We start from the raw sequence: 16,861 nt of genomic DNA on the forward strand, positions 1-16,861 counted from the left end.
TCGAAAATTCGATATTCTTGTACGTTTTCGTTAGCGTTACCTAAATAAATCACCAGAAATAAAAAATTTCCGACTTTAGAGGGCTTTTATGGGCAATAGAAAAATCTTCCCCATGTTGTTTATAGGGAACACCCTTTACACCCTAAAATTGTTGGTCACTTCCTGTAGGGTTACAATGATTGAATTTGACATGATTTTAGCTTTTCGGGACTAACCCACAGAAAAATTCCCAAAAGTGAATATTTTTGTTTTTTTAGTGGTCTAAAAGGGGGATGAAGAAATTTCCATGTTTAAATAGGCGTTTGCATGGGATACAAAAGCTTATTTCTTAGATAGGTGAAGTAGCAAAAGAAACTTGAAATTCTTTAGAATTGTCGGATTATGAGGTGTGAGGCCGTAAGACGAGGGGATCCGGGGCAAAGCCTCCTGCTGATTTTAATTCAGAAAATCTTAAGAGCAAACGCACGAAATACACTTGTGATAATACATAAGAGATGCGAGGCCTGGGGCCGGAGCCCCCAGCTAGCCAAAGGCTAGTATTTCATCTAATGCTCAATACAGTTTAGTGCTATCATGAACCAGAAAAAAGAAAACGAAAGAAAGAAAGAAAGGAAATTAATAAACCACTTTCAAAATCTTATAAATGAATTGAAAGAGAAGTTAATTATTTCCCAAGCATAAAGGAATGACTTTCACTCAACTTTGTTTATAGAGTGGAAAAAGTAATGTATTTATAAGGAACATATTGGTAATAGCTTACCTTTTTAATTTATTTATTTACGGCATTTACTCATCTTAAAAATTAAGTGTATACACATTACTGTCTTTTTCGTTTCGTGATGGTTTGATATATCTTTTTACACGCTTTCAATTGCACATGCAGAGTAAGCCTTTCTCTGGAAATAATTTCAACCTTATATGAAAGGTGGTTTTAGTCGACACAGAATACGTCGACTGGAACATTGGAGGCATTTGCTTGCACCGCCCCTTTCACGCAATCTTCTGCTTCAAAAGTTCTTCCGTTACACTCCACAGAAATGTTTATCTTTACTTTGCTCCAATGGCGATTTCTTCTTTTCTTTCTCTCTTTCTCTCTATCTCGTTATGTTTCGGTCAATTTTCTCTGAAGAAATACGTGATTTTCTGACCATATAATCCAGAAGTTTGCACATACCATGGTGTACAGAGAAGAGCAAGTGTTTACACTAGAACTAACTCGTTTGTTTGAAGCAATTTTTTTTTGTGTGTGTTTCAAAACGTTTGTTATGCCTTCATTTGAGGGGGAAAAATGCTTTCGTTTTCTATTTAAAAGAAAACGTTAAACGGTATCAAATCTATTTTCTAAATTGGCTTTAAAAGTAATACTGTATTGATAAAATTTCCACGTACAAATACAGTGCTTCCGGTGGGGACATTCGGTGGAAAAGGTGTAACAGGTTTTTCAGATTCACTATCCTAAGTGTTTTTTTTTTCCTGGGTCTTATTCATACCAGGCAAATGCTGGGATAGTACACTGAGAAAAAAATCGTATGTCTCGTACGTAAAAACGTAAGTTATATGTGTAAATCTTGTACTTTTTGTTCTTAATATACAGCAAGTGTATAACTGAAAAAGTATATTTTATAATACTTTCCGTATAAGCGTTCCGAATAAAAGTACTTTCCGTACGAAGGAAAGAACTGTAACTTACATAGGCGGTCAGAATCTCATATACAGATAGACGTATGTAACATATAGGTGACGTATGTAACATACGTATACGTATGTAATACCCGGAAGACTGTTAGATGTCAGACAACCTACAACGGCATGATATAACATCTAAGGGTAGTACATATGTAGGATATGGATAACGTATGCTCTGTACTGATTTCTGTAGTAAACATACGGATACCGTATATTTGTACCGTGTCGTCTTCGGTGATAAATTGACACTTCAGCTAAGTGGCGATGTGAACACTCATAATGTTCGCATCTGGGGGTCAGTATATTTTCACGAAATGGTACAGTTGTAACGAGACTCTCCTAAATAAATGTGTTTCGTGGCACATCCCGGAGGAAAGTTTATGGGCCTTTCTCGCCTATCGATTCGGTGTGTGCCGTGTAACGAATTGTGTTCACATTGAACACTTGTAGCAAAAAACTGTTTGAGTTGCTCTTTTATTTGATGTACTATTTATAATCATACGTCAAAATCTCGATATTTTTTAAAACACCCTGTATGTACAAATAAATAAATGAATACATTACAGTTACAGTACTTGGTATCAATAATAGAAAGATCCCAGAGCTCCGTTATGGTTATGGCACATGTCCTTAGCGCAGAAGAACGAGGTTCGATTCCCAGTAGGAACTCATGTGATTCAGATACTACTTAAGTCTACGTCCCATGTGGTCTCGGTGCTCAGAGAGACGCGATACTCCCATTCAACCAATGAATAGCAATAACTATGAATGAAGTACAATTTATAGGAACAAACGAAAGCTTTATTATTAGCTACTAACAGAATACTCATGCTTCGCACGAGAAGAATACTTTCATTTTGGTCATAAAGAGCTGAATTTGCATCGGAAGTGTAACTGTTCATCTCAGCGACCCTGAAAACTATGGATTCGACAATAATATCCATCATTTTTTGATCTTTGATATATATATTACCTTGTAGTGATATTTTGTACAGATCAGTTAAAATTATTTTGTATGCGTAAAAAAGAAAAAAAAGAAAATTGAATTTGTGGTATTATATTGTAGCTGGATACACTGAGTGAAAAGAGTCCAATAAGTGAGTTAGAGAGGTACGATCCTAGTGGTAAGACGTCCGTGCTACATTGTAACAATGTAATAGTTAACGCCAAAATATACTTATTTAATACATTAATGAACAATAATTTAACATACAAACGTATTAACCCGTTCATGCAAGCGTTTATTATAGTGTGCTATCGAAAGAGATTTACATAAAAGAAGTTTAGTGGAGTCAGATTACAGAGGACATTATCCTTTCGATAAAGAAGAAAAAGGAACATTGCACCCTCCCCTTCCCCAAGTTAAAGGGCTGAATTTGGATTTAAACGGCATGGCAAGTGTCATTGTTCATCTCAGCGACGATGAAATCTATATGAATTCGACACTAATATCCGTTATTTCGATCAATTTTAAATATCTCCCGTTCCTCCCCCTCCCCTAAGTTACACCGTCAAAATGAAATGATAAGATCATCCCAGGTCTGAACTTCTTTTATGTGGAAAATTAGAACGAGTTCGGTCGGGTGGTTCAGGAGTTGTTAAGTTTCAAATACTTACTTATATATAAACATGAAAGTCACTTAAGAATTACTAAATGACTTCCATTTTTATAGATAAGCCTATATAGATTGCAGATTTTCAAAGCATTATTGTTTCACCGTCTATCATAACAGCTGAAGATTTTTTTTTAAAAAAGTGTAGCATATAATCAGGTTAAATCGTTCCCTCATTATTGGTTAATTTCAACCCCAAGCAGAAGGGATTGTGGGATAGTTTTGTAGAACCTATACACCATATTCTGTCAAAAGTGTTTATTTACGAAAGCTGCTGTGATACATATTTCATAAAACTCCGGGGAGAGTCGGGAGTTCGCTCACTTATTCTGATAAACCGACTCTTAATTCAAGCACTGACGATGCAAAGCCTTAGAATCATTATACCAAAACCGGCTGCTAAATTTACCGTGCAACAAATGTTTTAGTAAAGGGGAAAAAGTAAATTTACTCCTAGTTCTTTGCCGATTTCAACTCCATGCAGAGGGGATCACTGGAGAACCTCAAGGGAAATGTACAGCACATTAGTTCGAAATCATTGTTCAATTCTACAATTAAGAAAGAATCCCTGCAGTCTATTGTATAGTGACGGACAAAATTACTTAACGAGTTAATGGCGACTGCTTTGAAACCAAATGCAGAGTATGAGAATTAAATTTATCACATTTGTAGTTTGGTGTGGAGAAGAAACAAACTTGTGAACCAAAGGTTTAAGAACAACTCAAGTTATTAATATAAACTACAGTAAAAATCACTGACTTTTATCATCATAAAAGAAATATGAAAGAAGCTTTGAAACAAAGAAAAATAACGTAGAAATGTGTACGTGGAGGCAAAGAAACCTAACTTGAACCGTTATACAACCCGGTATTCATAATTTTATTTTGGGTCCCATATCATCTTGACTCCAGCTACATAACATTATTTCGATATATTTTATGTAACTTTCCAATTTGATTTGATTTGAATTTAGTTTAGTGTCCCTTTCAGCAGCAAGGCTATATAAGACGTAGACCTACAACTTAATGTAGGACCCGAACCTCATGAGTTTCCGCCAAGAATCAAACTCGGATCTCCCACACGGAAGGTGCGTTCGCTAACCTTTTAGCCACAAGAGAGCTCCTGTAACGTTCTAATAATATATGCCACCACAAAGCTCACTTGGCGAAAAATGGAATTTGAACCAAGGACCCTACGTCTTCAAGGTGAGCGCTCTACTACTGAGCCACAGCGGCCCATAACTGAATAATTGTATACGTTAGAATAACTAATGAAGAAATCTAAAACAATTAAGTTTTAAAATACAAACTCATCATCATCATCATCACAGGTATTCTGCCATTATTGACAGGACATTTGCCGCAACTGACAAACTTCTATGCCCCACAGTCTTCCACTAATCTCTTCGTTTTTACGTACGATTTCTATGTTTTGATATCATCCATCACTTGTAGCCTATTTCCTCACTCCCTCTCTTTCCTGCCACCATACCCTATAGCACGTCCCTCATGATACAGTTTATTTTTAGCCAATGTCCCAACCAGTTTCTCTTCCTCTTCTTAATAATGTCTAAAACTGTTCTTTTCTCTCCCATAGTTTCTAACACCTTCTCATTCGTTTCCCGCTCGACCCAACTAATTCTTTCCATTCTTCTCCAAATCCACACACATCTCCATGTTTCTTACTCATATAGTACAATACTCCACACGAAGCATTTTATGAGTCTTTATTCTCAACTCTTTATTCAATGTCCCAATTTTCTTTATCCTAAAGGCTTCATTCCATATTCCTAACCTTGCTTTTATTTTACGTTCACAGTTTATATCATCACTAATATTACTACTACCCAGGTATCAAAAACTAGTCACCTGTTCTATTTTCTCCTCTTCTACTTCTATATTTGACACTGACCACTTCGGTCCAATCACTATGGCTTTCGTATTTCTAATATTTACTTTTCATCCAATATTCTTCACAGCTCTTTCTCACGTTTTCCAACATCTTATTGATTTTCTTTTCAGACTCCCCAACAAGCATCATTCATCTAAAAGCATAACTTCTACTGAATCATTCTACCTTCTATTGAAATGCAGTCTTCATTATGTAGGCTCTTTTTCACTATCTCTTCTAGATAGATATTAAATATTGTTGGCGAGAGACAGCATCCATGTCGAACTCCCTTTACAATTACACTCTCCTCTGTCATTTCCTCCCCTACTCTAACACTTAATTGTTGGTTCATGTATAAGTTTCATATGAGTCTTCGATTCATTCGTTCCAACCCAACCTTCTTTAAAACTTCCAATAAGAACTCCCAATTTGCGCGGTCAAAAGACTTTTCTAGATCAATAAATACCACATACACCTCTTTCTCTTTTTCTATAAACCTTTCACCGATCATCCTTAAAAATCCAATTGCGTCCCTTATGCCCTTACCTCTTCTGAACCCGAACTGTTCCTCCCCAACTTCTTCATTTGTTCTTCCATACAACCTTCTGTTCAGAAATCGAAGCAAAATTTTTGCTGCATGAGATGTGAGAGTAATAGTTCTATAATCATCTCACATTTCTTTGGGTTCGATTTCTTAGCCATCGTACAGTGTCGCCACGAGACGAGATATTTCTCGTGACTCGTCTCGTCTCGTAAACGAGACGACAGACAACACTTTCAGGCGAGACACGAAACGAAATGCCTCTTCTCGTCTCATGTTTCGAAAATGCAAACGCAGTTTTTAAAATTGTTTTAAAATGTATTAATTCGGAATAAATTTTGCCTTCAAAATGTATTCAATCGTTTATTATTTGAAATGAGGACTATCTTACAAAGAACAAGGAATACCTAAAGTATTTTTTTAAAATGATTCTTACAAACAACTTTCATCTCCATTTTTCAACCGATTCAATTTTAATTATTTTGTGATAGTCCTTCAGATTCAAGAACAATGTTAAAGCATTCATCGAGATCAGTGTTTCAGATTTGATTCCCGGGGCTGGTGGGTATATCTATGTATAAAAATTCTGTTATAGCAGTACAATTTCTCTTAATGGCAGTTTTATCAGTAGCTAACCATTATTTCATGGTCTTTTTCTTTCCGAACAAAGACAGAAACGTGTCAGCCTTTTTCGGTCCTGGGTTTTGAAAGAATGCTGGTTTGACAATAAAATTTAGTTTTTTTTAATTGTTTTATGATGTTATTCGAGCCTAAGTCAATTGTGAAATCGGAAAGTCATATAGGTCTCATTTGTTGAAGTGGTGTCAGGGGTTCTGAAAAAAAGGATTTCAGAATAAGTGGGAAAGTCTTGCCTTTTGACTGTACCGACGGTATTGACAAATATTCCTGTCGTAGTAATTCATCACTGGATCAGCCGAAACTAAGCAGTCGTTGTTGGAAGATTGTAGTCGTGTTGTGTGTTGTGCTCTTTTAACGAAGCGAAACTTGATTAAAAGTTGTAATTTTAACCATTTTGCATAAAAGCTCTTTGTTGTGGACCTCAGCCTCTCCAGTATTGACACGAGACGAGATATTTTTTGTGTCTCGTCTCACGAGACAAGACAGAACCATTCGAGACGAGATTAGCTCATCTTTTCCAGACGAGACTAGCACATCATTTTGAGACGAGGCATGCTTTTCACGATACGAGACAAGACAACCTGAAGCCTCGTCTCGTCTCGTCTCGTGGCAACATTAGCCATCGGTTAGCTTCTATGATCGTCGTCAGGAAGTCTTTTAGCTACTTTTCTGTTTCATATATATTTCATTCCATAGTCGGAAAATACAAACTAACTTGATATAAATATTTAGTTACTCACAAAATGTTTTCATTCATTGTAAGAACGCTTTACTTTCTTTTCTTTTCTTTCTTTCTTTTCTTTTTTAAAGAATGTGTTAACTTAAATATGTTGTTAGACATTTCTTAGTTCTTTCTCTTTGCACCAAATTGCCAAAAGGAGTTAAATAGCTGAAAATTATTCATAAATTTAAGAGAAAGTGTAACGTGTTAAAAAGTACTAATTATTACTCTATATGAGGTGTAACATGCACCAGGAACAAGATGTGTAAACAAAAAACATATATACAATACAAGTAACACAATATAAAAAAAGACACAAAAGAAAATATATATAGCGTGATTGTAGTTACAGGTTTCTTACCATGCGAGACAGAAAAGACTGCAAAGGCCAGAACCAGCTGGACAAAATGTCGTTTCCTCATTGTCCCGTTGTGTCATAAAAGTGGCACTGTTTTAATCATCATTGCTGCAAAACACAGAGAAAACAGAAAAAATAAGAAATTAAATTTTTACATACACTGTTATTTAAAGCAATATAATACTTAAAAGATGCGAATTTATACATTCTCTCTTTAAGCAAGTTGAAAATACTAATAATAATTGAAAAACGGAAATAAGTGCTAATTGCATTCGTTACCTTAAGCATCCTAATTTTTTTTTTTTTTTTCTAATTGAAAATGCTTCGGGCGCTCTCTGACCATTATTTTTTAGTTCAGAATACACGGAAATAGTACTTACAATTTGGATATTTTCGTTAAATATATACTAATTTTCGATATAGTTTCTAAGTGAAAGGTGAGATATGTAGAATATTCGCACTATATTACTGATTACCAGTTAAGGTTATATGTAACATATTTGTATCACCTTGCGTAAGTGAAGGGTCGTTTTTGTACTCCTCTACTTTGTGTTTTGTGCTAGAGCGCAGTAGTTCCACTCCAGCCCAACTGAATTTTTGTTGGATAATATCTTGTCCAAAAGCGGATCCAAGGGGGGCTATAGTCCCTATAGCCCCCCCTTGACCCTCAGGTAGATCTATACACTGGATAAAATGGACTTCAATGCTGTTTTACACTGGATAAAGCGGCAAACTATGGTTTAGCCCCTCCCTTGATCATATCCTGGATCCGCCACTGATCTTGTCTATACTTTTTTCTCCTAGCTCTCCCGGTTCATTCCACATTTTCATTCCACCAATTTTTGTACATAGAGGTATGAGATGTTAAACTACAGATTTCAATTAGGGCCAAGGGAGGCATGGTGGCTCAGTGGTAAAGCGATTACCTCTAGTGCTTGAGGTTCCTCATTCGATCCCCGGTCAAGTAAGTTTCTGATGCACATTATCTGCCGTGGGATACACAAACAACCCTCTTCAGCCTACAGCACTGGTTGAAGACAAAATGCTGTCAATCGCAAGACCTTGTCTGTCTCGAGTTCAGAACCCGTTAAGAGTCTTCATCCGGCGAAATTAATATACCGCCTATTTTACAGTAATTATGTGATATCTTCAAATAGATAAAATATAATCGAAATGTGGAACAAGAGTGCCCTGAGGAACCGTTATCACGACTCACTTATCTGCTTTCGATTTCGAGCCATTTTGAAAATCGGCATTTATTTTCGCGTTTCTAAACAGCTGAAAACGGAAAGCCACTAGGTGACTTGTGATAACGGTACCTCACGCAAAATAATATTGTCTAGGGCGCTCTTGTTCCATACTTCAATTATCTTTTATCTATTTGAAGATGTCACATAATTACTGTAAAATTAGCGGTATATTAATTTCGCCGGGATGAAGACTCTTAAGCATAAAGGTGACATATAATTTTATTTTATCTCCTAATTCATTATCATTCATTTTTCATGGTCTCTTTTTGCCTAAGGGCGGAACTGTTAAAAGTAGAAGTAAAAACATTCCAATAGCCTACAATTTTTGTTATTATCCACGGTTAGTCTTTTAATCTCTTAAATGATATATAACAGAGATGTTCATCCTCGTGAGGGCGGTCCTCTCTGGAGGGCATCCACACTCTCAAATTTCTTCGCCCACAATGACCCGAGGGCTTGGGCTACGGACAACTCCTTTCCCGCGGGCGAGGGTGCGCGAAGACGAGGATGAGCTTCGTCAGCGAAGGAGAGGAAAATGTTCCGAGACGAGGGCGATGGACAACTCCGTTCATGAGGGCGAGAGCCAACTGTCACTGCGAGGGCAATGGACAACACCTTTTTGGGTGGGCGACAGGGACGTACGCAGGGGTCCGTACCCCCCCCCCCGAAATTTCGACTTTTTTAAAATTTAGCTTAATTTTAGGGACAATTTTAGGAATTTTAATATAAATTACCTTAATATTTAGTTTGGACCCCCCCGAAATAAATTCCTGGGTACGCTACTGGAGGGCGATGATATATAATGTGTCGGAGAATGGCATATACAATGAAGATTGATCTTGCATGAGTGTATATGTATCTGTTAACTGCATCCAGTGGTGGATCCAGGGGGCGATCGGGGCGATTGCCCCCCCCCCCTAAGAAGAGGAAACTTTCTTATTTTATATAGCTATATAATTAAAACCCATCCCAGAGCTTGGACCTTTTAAAAGTAGCTTTAAGAAGCAGTATTCAAACCCACCGTCGACCTGGTGTTACTGTGCAGCTGAAAAAATAAATAAATAAATAAAAACTTTTAAGTGCTAATATCTATATTGTCACTAAAAATGATAAAATTAGATTATTTTTATCAGAAAAGAAATAGTACAGATGATGAGTAAGGTCAAATGTTTAGTCCATATCAAGTATTTCTGTGCTAAAACAAGTATACTTGTAGTTTTATTAAGAAAGTGTAGGAATGTATGTCGAATTAAGAAATATTCGGAAGGTTCGAACCCAGTGAACCCTCCGTGGACGTCCCCCTGTTGCATGCTAATAACATCTATTGGTGTCAGGCAGACATAAACGCTTTTAACATCATGTAATAGCGTGAATACTTAATATTAATAATGAGTGTCAGAGAATGAAAGTGTAACAGGTTTTCCTTTTATAACTAAGATATTGGGAGGTGCGGTGGCTTAGTGCGCTATTATTAGGTTAATAATAATAATAATAATAATAATAATAATAATAATAATAATAATAATAATAATAATAATAATTTTCCCTAATGTCCTTCCCTGGGAACGCGGTAGCTCAGTGGTGGAGCGCTTTCTTCTTCCGTGCGGGGTCCCTGGTTCGATCCCCGGCTAAGTCAATTTGTGGTGCACAACATGGTGCTCGTGGGTTTTCTCGAGGTATTTTTGTATCCTCCCACTTTCTTGTTAGATTAATTCTTCCATAATGATTCACTTGTATTAATCATCTTCTCCCTTAGCCACAAAGAACGTTAAACATGGGACGCTAAACTCAAAAATTTCATTTCATCTCATTTTATAACCAGGGGTGTCATTTCAGACTTCGCTTGGGGGGGGGGGGGGCAAGAGCACCACCGACATAAGACTTTCAAATTTTGTTCTAGTATATTAGTAGGCAATCTATTAACGTATATGTATTCCTCAAACTCTTGGGGGGGCCATTGCCCCCTCCTGCACCCCCCTAAATGACGCCCCTGTTTATAACTAAGACATACCAACAAAACGGAAGCGAACGTTACATATAAAATATCCTATCTTCGTGTCAATGTAGAAAATACCAAGTTCAATTTGTTAAATGAAAAAAAAAAAAACTTCTTTGTTGTTACATACGAAGAAATACAGCAAAGAGTGAAAGTGTCCAAAAAGAACCATCTGCAAGACATTACGGTAGTTATTCCATTGTTTAGGATCAGCCATTATATTATCTCTCCATCGTTTGCTGCTGCTGCTGTTGACTATCCACTCTGTATAATTTCTTTCTTCATTGTTCACGTACAATAATATGTATAATTGTAGATAAATCAGTGTAAAGGTGTAAAAATGTTGTTTTCATGTCAATGGAAGGTACTACATTATTTCCTGATAGAAAGTCTTCATTAAAAAAAAAAAAAAAAAAAAAAACGTGGCGGAAAGAATAAGAAAAGAATGAAATAAAAAATTACTAATATCTTTGAGCATTGATAGAACTACTTTAACACTAGGAGCATCATTAAGATGACCAGAACTTTTACTTTCAAAAAAGGGACGCATATGAATCGGCGACGGGGGAGGGGGGTTGACTTCCACATTGCATTTTGGGTCTCAGCAGTGTTTTCAATTTACAAAATACACAAGTAAGAATGATAACAAAGCGTTTCTAACTTAAGTACTACCCAAAAATACTTTAAGTTACTTCAACACTCAGAATTACCACTCAATTCCCACTTGAACCACAGAACACTCTATTCTCAGTTGAATATTCAGAAGTTCTAGGCACAGCTGAACCTTCCCAATGAGTGTCTGTACGAAAGAGCGTAGAATTTGCATTGACCATTTATATTTTGAATAATAATTACGGGACACCTGGGTCATATTTGCTTAAAAACGGGACATTTAGACGTCCCGTTTGAGAATCAGAAAAAAAACGGAATATTTAGGCGTCCCGTTTGAGAATCAGAAAAAAACGGGACAACAGTTGAAAATAAGGGACTGTCCCGGCTAAAATGGGACGTCTGGTCACCTTGAGCATCATAATCTTGCTTAACTAGAGATATCAAGTATTCAAAACAGTGACGACGACAGCATTAATTTCTTGGGGGGACGGAGGGAGAACAGTAGAGATGAAATCTTTGAGTTTAACGTCTCACGATTAAGCCCTTTAGTCTATAAGGCAGACGGGGAAGACAAGTGAATAATGATGGGATGAGAAAGTGGGAGGAAACGGGAGTACCCCTGGAAAGCCCACAGACGCGATGTTGCCTACCACAAACTTACTTGAGCGGGGATCGAACCACACGCACCGGAGGTATGCGCTCCATCACTGAGCAACCGTGTTCCCAGGGAAGCGGAGATGAAGAGATATTTATTGGGGAAATTATTATTATTATTATTATTATTATTATTATTATTATTATTATTATTATTATTATTATTATTATTATTATTATTATTATTATTATTATTATTATTATTATATGCCTATACCAAAAGTAGAGTTTTATATTACTTGACCCACATTACAATACAACATGTCTGGGGGGAAGTTGGAGGTAGAAAATGTGACCGAAGGCGCCCGCCCAGCTTGCTCCGCCGTCTAGCGCCGCCACTGATTCAAAATGATCTAGCATCAATTGCACGTATAGGATGCGAACAACTTATTATGAAATCAACTCGGATCAAATAAAATAACTCACAACGATAATTGATATGTGTATACGGTAATATGAAATACGAAGTTAAAATCAGATCAAAATGCCCTTTACGCTAAGGAAGAGTGATTAATGAAAGTATTAGATTAAAAAAGGATATTTGTATTGAAAATGTGGGAGCAAATAGGAGAACCACTAGAAAACCCACGGATACATAGCCGACATTAAATGGTGTGTGCTCCAATTGGGAACAAAATTGTTCGGACCAAGGTTCCCGTTCATCTTGCAATGTGATGTTTATATTGTTGGGCGCCCTTGCAGATATGGTATTCACATTCTTCTCATTGGGTAAGTCAGTTACATAAACGTTATAATCTCCATGAGTTAATGCCACTTTCGTTTTGTACAGAAAATACAAAATAAAATAAATCATCAGTTCCAGCAGAAGAAACACTTCTGATTGTTAAACATTTTAAACAGTTCAAACTATATTTATCCGAGTCGTCCGTGTATTTAAGGCATCTACACTTAGCAGGCATGTTTTTATGCTTTTTTTTCTCTCTCTCTCTCTCTACAAAGTTTCTGCGATCACATCGCAAATCGGTACGAGGTACTGTACTTTAGTTAGCATAAATGTGCTTTACTTATTTATTTATTTATTAACAGACTATACATTCCTTGATAAGGTACGTATCAACCGTAAAGTGTCAGCGTTTGCTTATTTCATCTATTTTCTCAAAATTTCTTTTACCAGTCTTGGAGCTCTTGAATGAAAAATGCATCAGATGAAATTGAGATGATTAAAGGTTTATAACACACCGGCGCATCGTTTAAAATGTTTCTCCTTAATTTGTTGAAGTAATACTAAAACGAAACAAGTAGATAATAATACACGTAAAGTGTTAAATTGCCACATAATTCTGCCACCTTTTGTTCATATATTGTCTAAGAACTTGGGCGTTCTTTGATTCCCATTCGTTTCCGCATGAGAGAGCAAATATCTTTTGCTAATATTGTAACTATTTAAAGGGTTGTTGCAATAACATAAGACAAGATGCTTTTCCCTTCACTTCGGTTTCCTTTTCAGAACTCCAGCAGACAGCAAATAAAATATGAATATCATTTCACTTTCCAGAATTTCTTTTAGACAACCTTAGAAAACTGCTCCATCATTCTAAATCAACTTTCGCTTTTTTCAAAAGGCTATATATATATCCATAGAAGTTAGAAATGAGTGTTTTCTACGCAAAATGTCACCAAAGAGAAACGGTTTTCTTAACATAACCTACTAAAACAAATCCGCTCATTGACTTGTTTACAGGTGTTAAAGCCTAAAAATTCTTCAATCTAACAGTGGTATTTTCTAGCGGCTTCGTAAGGAAACATCCGATTTCATATTTGTTTTGTCTGACTGTCAAATTATGTAGGCGCAATCCAGAATTTTTTGTTGGGGGGAACCAAAGCTTTCGGAACGAGGGGGTGGGGGGCAATGCTATAAGCTACTACATCTACACGTGTAGCTCCATGAGAGTGGAGGTGGGGGGCAATGCTATAAGCTACTACATCTACACGTATAGCTCCATGAAAATAATAAGTGGAAGTATTTTAGAATTACTTATCGTCTTTTATTCTCCACATGAAAAGACGATAAGTAATTCTAAAATACCGGTACTTCCACTTATTATTTTCGAAAATAAAGTTATACAACTAGATTGTTTTTATGAGTACAGATGAAGTGCAAGATAAAATTTTCATGCTACATCATATAGAGCAACCCACATTATGCTTTATTTCTCGTTTAATTATGCTTTATTTTTTTTCCAAATTATGCTTTATTGTTAATTTCAATCGTTGTTTTACATTAATCGTGTATAATGTATAATATTTACTATACATTAAATATTCTAAATATCTTGGTCTATTTATTAATATTTTATGCAAGCAATTTCTTTCATATTTAATGAACTTTTTACTTAATGCACTGTAAAGAGACACTTTACTCTAGTCAGTTTTTTTTCTCACTTGTGTGCGCCTTAGAGGTGCATATATACAGAAAGGGAAAGTAAAAGATGCCACCAAAAAGTACAGAAAGCGCTCAAGTTCAAGAGGCTCAAGTACATAACAATATAGTGTGGAGTTCTTGTGTACAAATACACTGTTGGCGAAAAGTTTTCTTCTTTTCCTTTTTTCTTTTATGCACATCAAAGGATTACACCGAAAAGTTTATGGAAATAAAAATAAGCTTTTCATTGTCACATTCTTATGTTCTCAATGATTTTGTACAGTAAATATTGTTTTTAAAAAAATATTAATACAGTCAAGGACTCCCATGTTGTGGTTTCCGAGGGAGGACAAGTATATATAAGCAACATTTCAAATATAGGTTCAAATTTTGCTGTAAATAATGAAAAAATTCTGTTGGGTTTTCAATATTCTAAAGTACAATTTCCTCTAGGGGGGGCAAGTGCCCCACCTTGCCTCCCCCTGATGGGCGCCCTTGAATACAGTATGTTAAACTCGTAGTTAAAGAGATTTTTTAAAGAATTGTGTTATATATTTTAAATTATGCTTTATGCTTTATTTTCTAAAATTATGCTTTATTATGCTTTCAAAATTAGTTTCTTCTGGACCCTTAGACAACCACAACAATGTTCAAGGTACCAACCATATGTGTAAATTGCTATTATGCTTTTTATGCTTTTGGGTTGCTCTATACATCAATCATTTCCCTGTTACACAAATATAATTTTATTGAGAAAGTGTACAAATGTACGTTGAGTTAGGAAGTTTTTTTGGGGGGGGGTTACGGACCCCATTGTTCCCTCCATAGGTGCGCCCCTGACAATATTCTGTATTGTAACGTCCTAGATTTTAAGAATCCAAAGAAACCCACCCCCCTAAAATAAAAGTTCTGAGATTCGAAAACAGCATCCTCAACTTACTTAGCACTGTTCAGTATAATGATGACACAAGAGGGGGAAAGGTATGGGCGCCCCCCCTTGTGACTACATCCAACCACACTCCCCCAAGATATGTATTATTATAATGTAGGTGATGTAATGTAACAGTTTCATTTTCGGTATTCAATAATAATAATAATAATAATAATAATAATAATAATAATAATAATAATAATAATAATAATAATAATAATAATAATAATAATAATAATAATAATAACTGTTCCCCATTTTCTCTGTCTCCCCGTTTCCCCTTGCCTAAAAAATTAAAACTGGCGTCGTCACTGGTTCAGTAAAATGACATGGTTATCAGTGACGTCCTTAGAATCTATTTTGGGAGGCTTAAACTAGAACTTTGATTCTCAACCTACGGACTACGACCTACTGGTTTCTCCACCACTACCCGACACGAAAGTCACAATTAGCAGCCCCATTAAAATTCACATTAAAACTTTTAGTTTAACGTCCCACGATTTTGCCGGCTAGGCTAAAGAAGACGGGGTCACCAGCCACAAAGCTGGGCGTGTTGATTCGAAAGCTTTCCCCTGTATTACCAGGAATAATCTTAGGCTGCTTATATTACATGAATGTACATATTATGTAATGTTACTAGTAATACTTTTTCACCCGGAGCAAACACGAAATTCAGCGCCCTCTTACTGTGTACATATTGCCCTTTTAGGCACCCTACCAACCACGTACCCCTGACACGTGCTTCGCTTATATCCGCTCCCTAGTTGAGTCCCTGATGGCTTTTGCTGATTTGTCTAATGTGTATTCTTCTATTTCTTGTGTTAATAGCAGTTAATGTTTATTCACTTACCACGAAAATTTAACGAAGTCTAACTCCCAACTGCTTAACTCTCGTGCGTGGGGTCCCTTGTTCAATCCCCGACCAAGTAAGTTTGTGATGGACAACATCGAGTCCGTGGGTTTTTCTCGGGGCGCATTCTCATTCCACCAATTCTTCTACCAACAATCACTTGCTTTAATCATCCATCTCACTTAGCTTAAAGGCCATAATCGTAGGGCGTTAAATTGAACTTTCTTTTGTTAATTTCAGGTTAAACGTTGATCCGTTAATTTTTTAGTAAATGCTGGAATCAAAGAAGGGTATTTTTTCCAGAATCAAAAAAATCATTATTACTACTATGGTGGGTAATTCCACTTTCTTCATTTCACCAATATTTTCTATTAGTAGGGAAAATAAGAATGCCCTATCTTGATGTTTGTTTCCTGAAATCCACAGTGCTTTTTGTCATTAACAGCGATTTTTTTTTTTTTAAAGTGTGATTTACTTCCTTCCTAGCGGCTGCTTAAGGTGCTAGGCAAGTCGTGACCCATCATTTGTAAAGCTCTACTAATATTTCTTCCTGAATTTAATTCTTTTTTCTTTGTTTTTCTGTTGATTCTTCTGTTGCTTTGACTCATGCTCGTTCTATTTACCCTTTCACTTGCTTCGTTTTGATGAAGTGGAGTTCACAGAGGCTGCAAAAATCGCCAGTCAAGCGTTCTCCTCAGGCGACAGAAGACAGCGTCGCGAATCTTTGTCCATTTTAC

General features: G+C 36.3%; 1 protein-coding gene across 3 annotated transcripts in view; it reads right to left on the minus strand.

Annotated features, from left to right (window-relative positions):
* Positions 1 to 16,861, minus strand: part of Cad89D (cadherin 89D) — a 379,672-nt gene that overhangs the window by 258,424 nt on the left and 104,387 nt on the right. For all 3 annotated transcript variants that reach the window (XM_081729479.1, XM_081729481.1, XM_081729480.1), the window contains exon 2: positions 7,452 to 7,556. In XM_081729479.1, coding sequence (XP_081585605.1) covers positions 7,452 to 7,512 — 61 coding nt within the window. In that variant the 5' untranslated portion in view covers positions 7,513 to 7,556. The remainder of the gene's footprint in view (positions 1 to 7,451; positions 7,557 to 16,861) is intronic.

This window comes from Thermobia domestica, chromosome 10 (genome assembly GCF_964235325.1).
Source record: "Thermobia domestica chromosome 10, izTheDome1.hap1.1, whole genome shotgun sequence".
NCBI lineage: Eukaryota > Metazoa > Arthropoda > Insecta > Zygentoma > Lepismatidae > Thermobia > Thermobia domestica.